At 31.9% G+C, this 12,473-nt stretch overlaps 1 protein-coding gene across 1 annotated transcript in view; it reads left to right on the forward strand.

Annotated features, from left to right (window-relative positions):
• LOC136835325 (parapinopsin-like) overlaps positions 1-1,337 on the forward strand; it is a 384,012-nt gene extending 382,675 nt beyond the window's left edge. Inside the window, exon 7 of the mRNA XM_067098671.1 lies at positions 1,032-1,337. Within this exon, the coding sequence (XP_066954772.1) occupies positions 1,032-1,205 (174 nt within the window). The 3' untranslated portion in view covers positions 1,206-1,337. The remainder of the gene's footprint in view (positions 1-1,031) is intronic.
• The last annotated feature ends 11,136 nt before the right edge of the window (positions 1,338-12,473 follow it).

A 12,473-nucleotide genomic window follows, 5' to 3' on the forward strand; every position in this document is an offset into this window, starting at 1 on the left:
ATATTTTCTGTCTTGTTTTACAGTATTTTTCAACAAAAGTGACAGCTTGCCAGAGGCATTAAAATCATAAAAGTGGAACATAACACGAATATAGAGCTCATTTCTCAAGGAAAAACATTGTTAGATGCTACCAGAGTTACTTGTGTTCTCGTATACTTTAGGCTTACGTCAATTGCAGCTTACGTGATGGATGCAGAAAACGCTTGTGTGACAGAACATTATATTAGACTTGTTAGAAGTCAAACTTTGTAAAGTAATGTTTGCACGTGGACATGATCATACGAATAAGAGAAAAAGAACCCCTGATGAATGATACTTTTTCTACCGTGACTCTAAACGTGAAACGTAAATAATGTTCACTTACCGACATGCGGACAAGAAGGGATTTAGGAGTCTCTAAGTCTATGCCTAAAAATGAAAATAAATAAGAAGAGACACACTATACAGCAACACATCAATACTTGGCTAAGTAAACTCTAATAAGTATCTGCATGATGTTCGGCATGTTTATACCAGGTTTATCCTGTTCTAATTTGTATCTGAATAGCGGACACAATTCCTAATCTGTCTCATTTTTGTACTAATTTTATTTTAGAATACTGTGCTAGATTGGAAACATTTCTGAATGAGTTATCGAATTCCTGTTGAGCAACCTTTTTTTTGTATAGATGTGTTTTTAAGTTTTAGTGTTATATACAGTATATCTTACTGTTTTTGTATCAGTTAGATTTTGGCCCTTGTAAATATTTTGACCTCGGGGCACGTAAACTGACTAAAAGCAATGTTTAAGTTTCTGGGTGGACCAAGCTTTATGAAATGTAATTAAACACATTCTCTCATGGAACAGTGATGGTGCCCGTATTATTGTATACCTTTGGTGACTACGTAAAGACAAATATATCGGTTAGCACTACAGACTTTATGATATGAAATATTATCCAGATAACTGAAATAGGAAAATAGGTATCAAACAATGTTCATGTGTTATCCCAAATTCAATTGGTTTTTTCTTTCTTTCTTTCTTTCGGTAGCAACTGCGAAGGAAAGGTCGAGGACGTCCTTGTTCCCAAGCTTCGTCTGACATGAGGACAATGTCCACAGAAGGAGTCCCTCTGAAGACCTTGCAGCTAAATCCTGTCAGGGTACAGTACGATGTTCAAGTCACGGCCTCACCCCGAGGTGAGATACAGAGTGAAATCGTCTAGACTGAGAGCGCCCGAGTTAGATTTTACGATGAAATCATCTGCAGTGAAATTGTCTTGTTCTTCCCAGCTGTTAACTGTGACTCAATAATTCTAGCTATATTTCATAGGTAGATATAGTTTCTAATTTAACACCAGATTAGTGATGTTGTCAAACTGTGTTTTATGGTGGCAAGTCAAAAATACAATAATCTCTTGTTGATTATTATATTTTTGGAAATCGTTTCAGAATGGCAAAGGGAAAACTGCCGAGAGTGGTCTATAGGAACAGGAGTCCTTCCGGCAACGTTCGTACAATTTTTGTGTCAAATAAAAGGGTTAATGGAAAAGAAACTGGAGGAATTATTTGGCGTGATCACATATCATGGTAACGTAATCATTACTCAACCTCCAACTCTGTTGATATCTTGGGCCTCAATGTGACCCATTGTCGTTTACACCAGACTCCTAGCGTCTGCTGCAAGTTTTCGTTACGGTTGACTTTTATTAAAAACAGGGATGTAATGAATACCTAATAATCATATATCTGATAAGTAGAAAGTTATATATTTTAGAATATTGAACTTAAATATTAATGTTCTTTTCTGGGTCATTTTCCGTGGATTCAGTATCATCTGAAACAGATCCGTTATTTTTTCCAGTCAGTACTGCACAGTGCATTATCTTCAGACTCTTTGTGTTCCAGTGTTTTTTTCCTAGTTTCTCATTATTTCCTGTTGCTTCTTAACTTACCCTTGTCTTCTGAGCTGAGATGCGTTCTTCTTTTATATTTTTGTTTTATTAGTCAGTTTCGTAACTGATAACCAGTGTCGTATGTGTGATTGATGAAATATGACGCTTGCCCTCGAACATCTGCAATTAATTATTTTATTGTAAATTTATATATAAACTTTTACACACGCACAATTGTCTGTATCTTATATAATATATATATAAATATATATATTATATATAATATATATAATGTATGTATATATGTATATATATAAATATATGTATGCATGTGTATATATATATATACATCTGTATATATATATATATATATATATATATATATATATATGTATATGTGTGTGTGTGTGTGTGTGTGTGTATATATTTATATATATGTGTGTCAGTGGGGCAAGTATGGAGGAGCCATTCAGAACAGTTGTCAATAACCCATGAAACGTGACAGTAATTTTACGAATAGGAGAGTCCCATCCGAGGCTCGACTTATTGAACCGCCGAACAATTTGTAGCCTCTCTTCCGATCAATCGTCCCGTAAGATCTGAGGGAGTGTTCTGTATAAATGCCATACACAGTCAGCGCGTTTTTAGTTCATACATTTTCCTTACGGAGTCAGGTATACAAACTATGAAATTTGTGTTTGGAAAGCAGCAGGGAAAGTGGAAATTAGAAGGAAATCAATCTTAATTGAACTTTCAATCATCTTTTCTAATAAAATGTGAGTTAGTAGTTGTTCATCAGATATAAATATGCCCTACTGTACATGTTGGCATATGAGTTCAAAATATCTTAAACGAAATATTCGAATAGGTACTTCACCAACACATTTGATTAATGAAATTAGTTTTCTAAGGGAATGCTACTCTTAGAATTTCGATTGGCAACTATCATCTTATTGTTTCTCCTAATTCGGCGGGCTGGATGATAAATCCAAAAGGAGAAGATAGTAATTTCGTGTTGAAATCTGAACGCCTTATGGCGATCTCTTATCTATTTTTATCTTTTTTTCTGACAAAAATATTTCTCGTAGTGATACTGTCTCCATGTAATTACCATGATTACTTTTTTTCACATTTTAGATTGTGAAAATTTAGGATTTTAGAGAAAAATATTATTTTAACTTTTAGGATATATATACTGTACAATTTCAGCAATCAATTTAATTAGCCTATCACTTGAAGACAGTTATTACACATACAGAAAAAATACTGATAAGATTATTTTAGGTCTTCGGTATTAAACTTTTAAACATTTATGAGAACTATTTTGAACTGACTAACTTCCTCGTGAAATTCTTAAGCACCACTTCACTAAGAAGGCCGTTTGGCAACAGAATCCCGAGTATCAGCCTTTCATCTGGAGTTCCTGTTTTGTGTAAATACACACACAAACATATATATGTGTGTATACATTTATATATATATGAATATCTGTATCTATCGATATATATATATATATATATATATATATATATATATATATATATATATATATATATATATATATATATACTATATATGAATTCATAATATATAGATATGTATATATATATATATATATATATATATATATATATATATATATATATATAATTTATTTTTTTTTTTACTTGAAACTACAAGATTATGAATAAGAACAACACTATTTTCTTTGTTACATATCACTAATCAGACAGTGTTCAACTGGAGATCTCTTAAAGCACCTGCTGTAAATATTATTATCCTAGATTCTATATGGCATGGAATGGAAGATGTGATACTTATAGCCTAAATATAAGTGATGTCGCCGTAGATCTAAGTGTATTGCTTAAGAGTTACAGGGGATGTTAGCCTCCACTATGGTATCGGTCACATTCCGACTGATGGAAACGCTTTTACGTAGCTTGTAAGTACTGTTGTTTCTTGTTAGGGTATAGGCAACTGGAACGATATTATACTTTGTTGTTACGTACCCAAGAATGGTAAATAACATTTTACTATATAAATATATATGTATATAATATATATATATATATATATATATATATATAATATATATATATATGTATATATAATATAAATATATACACATATATTTATATATGTGTATATATAATATATATATATATATATATATATATATATATATATATATATATATATATATATTCAAAACCTGGTCCATGGTACCATACGGGCCTTATAATTCTAAACATCAGGGTGACTGATGTATGATTAAGCAATATCCCACGTGGTTGGGATAATACTGTTAAATGGTTTGATAAAATCGCTCAAAGTTTGCTGAGGTATTTAAATCTCAGGATGTAATGGATAAGCCGAACCAATTGCAAACGATATATGTTGTAATATTTCGTTGTAATTATTCAGTATGGGGTAAATTATTACTCAAGCAAGAGGCACTTAATGGTTGCGCACCCCGCGAGTCACGAAAATCCAACAACGGAAAAATTGTTATTCTTATCGTTGTGAACTGTGTTATTATCACAAAGTGGCTCTCAGTATACGGCTGGTAGCCTCATTCTCTAGTGTTTAGGGAATAAATAGCAGTTTTATAAATTCGTGGCTTAGAAATTGTATGGGTGTGGTACAGAGGAGATGGAACGCATGGCTGTAGACGCCTTCAAGGATTGATTACTAGATTATGGCACCCGGTAAATCAGAGTGAAAGGAATCAAACGGCCTGAAAATCTGCGAATTGATAATATGTGAGAAGGTGAGAGTGTGTGAGTGATATTAGGTGGAAAAGTTTTTAAATATTACTATATAGGGCAGAAAGATTCGAAGCATAAGTTACATGGCTATACATTTGTCATTGCCTATAGTAATATTTTTGGTTTGGTTTGGGAGGAGAGTCAGTGGTTCAAAGATCGTAGTTAACGGATGACTGAAAAACTTTTAAAGTAAATTGTAAGACATATAATAGTATTTAGTTACACGTTCAGTCTGTTACGCAAATACATGACGCAGTCAAAAGTCCTCTGCACTTTAAGACAAATAAATTGACACTTGTATATATAAGTATATATATATAATATATAAGAAACATATATATGGCTATATATATATATATATATATATATATATACATAATATATATATATATATATATACATATATATATATATATATATATATAAGCATTCAATCCAATATAACTATAACATATATAAGCATTCAATCAATATTGTAGAACTTTGACAATTTTTATAACTGTGCATGAGAGATCTCCAGACACTCGTCCAGCAACTTACATTAAGAGCTTTTGTAAGAGATAAGAAAGCAGTCTTGATAGTTTTCCACAAACAAATCATAGGCTCTATCGATTAGCCTTTTTATTTTTCTTTTATATAACTATGGAGGGAATGATGACTGACCTCACTATAGTATTGTGTTACTTTTTCGCATCGTTGTATTCATGAAGTCGTCCGTGTACATTATATATATATATATATATATATATATATATATATATATATATATATATATATATATATATATATATATATATATATATATATATATATATATATATATAGTTTATATATATATATGTAGCTTGGAGGTGAGCACACGAACCTAGCCAAGTAAGCAGCGTTACACCTGTATCTTATCAGTTATATTGAGATGACCTTTATTTAGGTTTTATTGCCACGTTCAAGTAATTCATGACTCGACGATTCTATGAAAAATCCAAAAGAGGGAAAAAATCCATGGTCATAGAACGTTAATTGCAACTGAATGTACTGTAAACATATAATTGAATTTGTTTCGTGTTTTAAATCTCCTCCCTTAGTAATCCAAAGCTTATTCTTCTAAATTGGTGATCTAACTCACGATCGATAACCATATAATAATAATGATCATACTAATGTCAATGATATAAGATCTAATATCATCATACGCTTTCAGAATTCATCGTTAACGTGTTGAAGCTTTACATTTTGTTTGTTACTCTGACGTTGGAAGGCACCAAGAGACTAAAGCGCCTCGGGTTGTTTTGTCTAGTATCATGATTGGAACATGACAGGAATGGCCAAGGGGCGAAAGAGAGAGACGACAGAGATAGCACTATCTGTAACTGACATATCTTCCCCCACTGTCTCATAAAGTGCTGTTATGGCCGTATATCTAAATGAAGTTTCTACATAGATTCTCAGATACTTCTCAGATACTGTTGTTTGTATTATCTTGTTTCCAAGCTCCTTTCTCTATCGAAAATCAGTCTTAAGTAGCTTATAAACGTTTTTCTGCGAGTTGCTTACAAAGAGCTTTTTTTATTTATATGTGAAATTGCAATGAACTAATATTGCTGACTCTTAGTCTTCTTGTAGATTAAGCTGGGCAACCCATAGTCTCTCTCTCTCTCTCTCTCTCTCTCTCTCTCTCTCTCCCTCTCTCTCTCTCTCTCTCTCTCTCTCTCTCTCTCTCTCTCTCTCTCTGTGCTTTTCCTTGAAGTTATTGGAAAAAGAGTTACGACACTGAACGACCAGACAGGTTTTTTTTAATATTCGTAGAGTTTATATATTTTGAAATTTTACTGTTTTTTGCATTTTTGATGCCCTGAATTATCCCCAATGAACATAGATTCAGTCGGCTTCTTATTTCAGAGGCTGTTTGCGTTACTATACTGTACAGTTCAGTTTGATTACAATATACTTTTGACGCAAAAACATTCATTTACATTTTCAACTAACAATGGTGCAGAGAGAGAGAGAGAGAGAATGTTAACCCTCGATTTTAGGGTTAACATTTTGATGTATAAGTAAACATTTGTCTGTAGTTTTTTTTTTTCTCTTCAGCGCTCTCTCTTCACCCTATCTGCGACCCACATCGGTTGACTAAGAGTTTGGTACTTAATCAATACTTAGATCTTGAGTCGTACCGGATGTTAGGGACCAATCCCATTAACAAGAAATTATAAATATTAATGATGGAAGAACGGCTGTATTCTCCGATCAAAGCAAGAAGAAATGATTAACACACACACACACACACACAAATGTGAACCTTGAAACTAGATCTACTTATCAGTCAGGAACCGAGTTTTCTGTTAATTAGATTAACGTTGCCAGTTGTAATACAAATACTGATAAAGAATCGAGTCTTTCTTTATAAGATGAAGTTACCTGAATTGATGGAGATGAAGCCTTTTGTGCCACATTTACTGACGAAGGAAGGAAATCCTAAAGTAAAGTAGAGAAAATAACCACAAATATGTCAAATAGAAACTTAATGCTTTGTGTATGTACGAGCAAAAAAGCTTATTCTTAATTCCATGTGATTAACAGTTTGAAGTAGCGGAATACGACTGGTGGATTCAAAATACGGTTACTGTACATCAATTTCGGGTAATTTGTAGCATCGCTAATTATTTTCGAGCACTCGACCGTCTCCAATTGGTTTCCTGTCACGAAATGATGAATACAAAATTAGTAGCAGTATCTACCGCTCGTTGATTCATAAGTGTACTAATTGGGCTCTATTCTGAATGGCAACATATTCCATTGGCTTTATAATTTTGTATTTACTTATTTGCACACTGGATCATTTGTTTATTTAAATACTATTTCTTTATTTATGTATGTTGATTATTTGTCCTAATACGTAAGTTGCTGTAAGAATGTAGAGATGTATTACTATCATGAGAACTCATACCGTTATTTTGAAGTATTATGTATGGTTTATTTTGAAGAACAAATTCAGATTCTCCATTTCAAAGTCACATGCAGGTATGTAGTAAAAGTAAGAAAATACCCTTATATATATATATATATATAAAATATATATATATATATATATATATATATATATATATATATATATATATATATATATATATCATATCTATATATAAGTGCATGTATATATGTACGTTTTATTTATAAAAATGGTGGATATTCTCCAGTAAACTGGGCCTACAACGCTGAGATTGAAACTTTATTCGATTTCATTTTACCGCACAACAAGCGTTTTCTTTTTCTGTATAGACAATAAGATTTTTCATTATTTTCATAAGAAATAGCAGTGACCTTAAATGGTAAGTTCGTGAGATACTCCAGCTGGAATAGTAATCTTAGAAAAAGAGGTGGCGGATCTTATGGTGTTGATTTTAGCCGAAGATTTTCCCCAATGACCGGTGAACGTATTGAGGAAAACTCAAGGTATATTAAGTTATATCTAAGACTGTGATTTACTTAGATCGAATAACAACTGTGTCCTTTAGGTCAACTTTATAGTTCGAGATGCCGTAACAAATCAACCTTAATTTGTAATGATTTTAGATTATCTAAGAACTACTCGCTTTGTACGAACTGCTTATAACAAAACAGAGGATATTATACCGACTAAGAAGTGGAGAAGCCCTCAATGTTCGTGCGGAAACTGCCTGAAAAGGATCAGCACCTTTTCTGGACCAATTCTACCCTCTAGCATTAAATGCGCTCTGTTTGTGATTTGTGATGCATTCTTTCCAAGCTCTATTTCTAAGACGGAAGAATGTATAATTGTTTTTGTTGTTTCGTATTGATCAGTGGGATATTTTTTTTCTCTGGATATAAGATTAATGTTAACGCTAACCTCTGCTAAAGCCCCAGAAAGGTGCCTTAATTAGACTTACTAGAAGATTTTATATCCAAAGAATAAAAATAAGATAACTGAGGCAAAAAAAAATTACCAAGTATAAGGAAATGTTTCTAAGAATGATATTTCAAAGTTTTAGCAGAAGTTTCTTGTACATAGTTGATTACCTAAGCGTATTATCTTAAAACTTGATCATTTTGTATCATAATAGTTTAACAGTGGTTTTACATGTAAAATTGTATCAGAGTTTATCGAAATTTATGTTTAAGAGACATAAAAATATTCTCACATATTTTAAAAATCGTGTGCCATGTTTATTTTTCATTTAAATTGACTTTCGAGTACCGTAAGGAGTTTGATTGTCTTTTCATTCCAGTGAAAAGAGTATAGGAGAGATCTGTACTGGAGTTGTTCTAGGATAGGGTTGGACATGTGTCCAAGACTGTGAAATCAAGGTTAATTGTTTGTAATCTGGTGTTTCACCGAATGAAATGAAAACCTGGGAAGAATCGATGGAAACATACAGAAGTATTGGTCATTCTTAGCAACAGCATTTTTATAATACCTTTTTCAAGTATTCCTTATATCTGTAACTCATGGTGGGAATCTATTTTGATATCAATTTTATAGATACAAAGGGTATAACAGATATTAATTCTAGAAGTTTTTAAATGATTATCTTTATAATGCTTGAATCTAATACCATTATCTGAATGTTGTTTACTCTAGAAGACACTTCACTCCATGTTCTGTATTATCGCAACAGCTGTGGTTTCTTCTCAAAAAAGATCCACAAATGGAAAAGGTGTACTTCTTATGAAACCTATAATTAAAATTCATATATGAATATACTATGATTTGTTCTATTTTATTTTTTCCGTAAAACTGGATGTTTGCAATGAAATTCCAGTAAATTTTCACTTAAGTAATACACAACCAGATCCTTTCCCACATCAAATATGGAAATATGTACAGTATAATATTAGTGATTTTTATAGAAATAACAGATGTTAGAAATATTAGATGTTATAAATATTATATGTATATATATATATATATAATATATATATATATATATATATATATATATATATATATATATATATATATATATACTATATATATACATATTATGTATATATATATATATAAATATATGTATATACATATAATATTTATATATACATATATATAATATATATATAATATATATATATATACATATATATATATATATATATATATATATATATATATATATATATATATATTCTACTCTATATCAACTGCTTGCTGCTTTAACGTGCTTTTGTCGCTAAGGGGATCACGCAAAAGCTCTCTCCATTCACGGAGATTTATGAAGCTAATTCTGGTATTATTAGTGAAAAGTAGAGGACGGTGGTGCGACATATTGTTGAACACATAAATCTGTGTACGTGAGTTTTTCTTATATAAATGTCAAAGGGGATCTTTAAAAGGACCTTAAATGACTTCAGGTCGTCCATGCTTCATTTGTTCAAGGAACTGTTAAAGGCCGATTGAGCAGAAGAATCATTACTGCGTAGGTAATGGGTTTAGAACTACTGGTTTGAATGATCTTTTTTACCTTGACGTGTATATGTCCATTAAGAAGATTACGCCCCCATGCCCATGAAATGCAATTGTCTATACCACCAAAAATGTATATTTTAGAGAAAAATTTTGGTTCATGCACCGTGATGGTTAATGTCGTGTAAGCCTTGGTTTAGGTCAGTTAAGCAGAGTCCAGAGGTCCAAGCCATTTAACACTTTACCACGCTCACAGTCTCCTTTGGTTAAAGGCCTCTGCTGGTATAAGGTCGGTTTAATCTTAACCAACAGCTACCAACTCCATAGCAAGACTTGTTACTTTCCAAGTAGGGAATAATGCGTCATGAAAAATACCCTTACAATTTTATCCACCACCAGACGAGGTCAGAATGTTGGAAGTGAGTTTAACCTGTCCATTCGCGTCTCCTTATTTTTGTCAAAGCATAATTAATAAGAACCATTGTTACTCCAAGAGTAAAGCATTTACCGTCGTATTATCATTCTAAATTATCCTTAACAATACTTTGCAGTTGCTGCTTATCTGATAGAATAATATATAGGTGGATTATCAGTGGAAAAGAAAGATCAGCAGTTCATAATTATCCTACTTTTAAAGATGTACAATAAACTGTAAGCATAATCCAGTATAAATCAGATCATTTGTACAGACATTGAAGGAGGTGCTGAAGACATGTAGAATATCTAGAGTTCATATTTATACGTAACCCGTTTATTTATGTTGGTAACTAAGGCATGACATTAGGAAAAATATGATTTATGAGACCAGTATGTTTATGAAATACTTAGCCAAACCCTTCTACACTTCTGGTGAACAGATGTATTTTCAAAATGAACCGAATTATAGAATATTCATTAGTGAATACTGCCATTTTATCATGGGCAGTGGTCAGTGATCTACTTGTGTTCATAGTCTCATAGCAATGGAGAGAGCTTTCCTATATCTACATACGTCCAAAATAGATAATAGCTTCTTTGTAAAAGGATTAGATTTCAGTATTTTGAATACATCTTTGTTAAATGAGCCCATTGATTTCATTAGTGTTAAAAAAGAGAAATATTAAGACTTCAAATCCTTTGTGTGAAAAAAGGAATCTGTTATTTTCCTAAAATTTCTGTTAACTTGAAATTAACGTTATGTATTATGACAAACATTGTGATAATATTTATACGGTTTTAATTATAGCTGTAAATGAATGCACAAATATAATTTAGTTGTGTATGTGCATATATGCGCGTGTGTGCATATGAGTGAATATACGCGTGTACCTACAAGTATACATATAAATCAAGAGAAAATCTTGAGGATGACAGCTTACACCAAGGGTTAATAAAGAAATCAATGCAGTATTAAAATAATTTTTCTACTTAAGTATTTACCTGAGAATGATTTGAAACTTTCGTTACTAGGTTAGTTTAGTCATTAAAACTTCATGTGATGCTTTATGTTAAGGGAAATGACTGTTGTTCACTAAGGATTAAGGTATTTTGTCTTTGCAAATGTATAAGCGTCAGGGATCCTCTTGAGTTGCAGCATCGTTTCCACGCTCGCTTTCATGGACTGCCTCCCAGATTCAGTCACAAGTGTTTTTCTTTTATAGTATGGACTTTAACCTGAGTCCAAGTCCATTGTAATAAAAGACTCAGCTGCTCTATCTGAGGCGGATTGCATGAAAGTGACGACATAAAAACTCACGGGTACCTGCTGCGTAGGAATATTTTGAGAAGGAATATCTTTGCCAACAAACAAAGAACAAAGCGGTGACGCTTTGTACAACTATTTTAAGCCATCTTTCTGGAAAGAGACTTCATAAATATATTTGATGATACGTTCACATTCTAAGTAAATGAAAAGGTATACAAGATTTGTGTGTTTTATTATCCTAAGGTTTAGAGATAGCCATGAAACGGGGATACATAAAGATTATGAAATTTTGCATTCGTTTAATTACTAACAACGAAGATTGCAGAGTAAATGTAAGTAACCGAGAAGAGTTGAAACATCGTAATTACTACAATGTGAAATATCTGATTGCCTACTATTGTTTCTAATATTACAGACAAAGTTAGTTGGTCATTGTGCTAAGTGCCAACTACTAGTGGTGTCATCCTTAAGGTTCTGCACAAGTATTTTGACACAAGGCAATTAGATTTTTTGACCTATTTTAACAGATGGTTTCATTACTATAGTAGATCCAACTTCACCAAACAATTTAACAATCGTCAATATTATTATGTGTATTATATATATATATATGTATATATATATATATATATATATATATATGTATACATATATATGTATACAATGCTCTGCAATGTGATTGGTTAAGAAACGGGGAACAGGCACGACTGGTAAATCACCACTGCCTTTTC

Source organism: Macrobrachium rosenbergii, chromosome 55 (genome assembly GCF_040412425.1).
Source record: "Macrobrachium rosenbergii isolate ZJJX-2024 chromosome 55, ASM4041242v1, whole genome shotgun sequence".
Lineage (NCBI taxonomy): Eukaryota > Metazoa > Arthropoda > Malacostraca > Decapoda > Palaemonidae > Macrobrachium > Macrobrachium rosenbergii.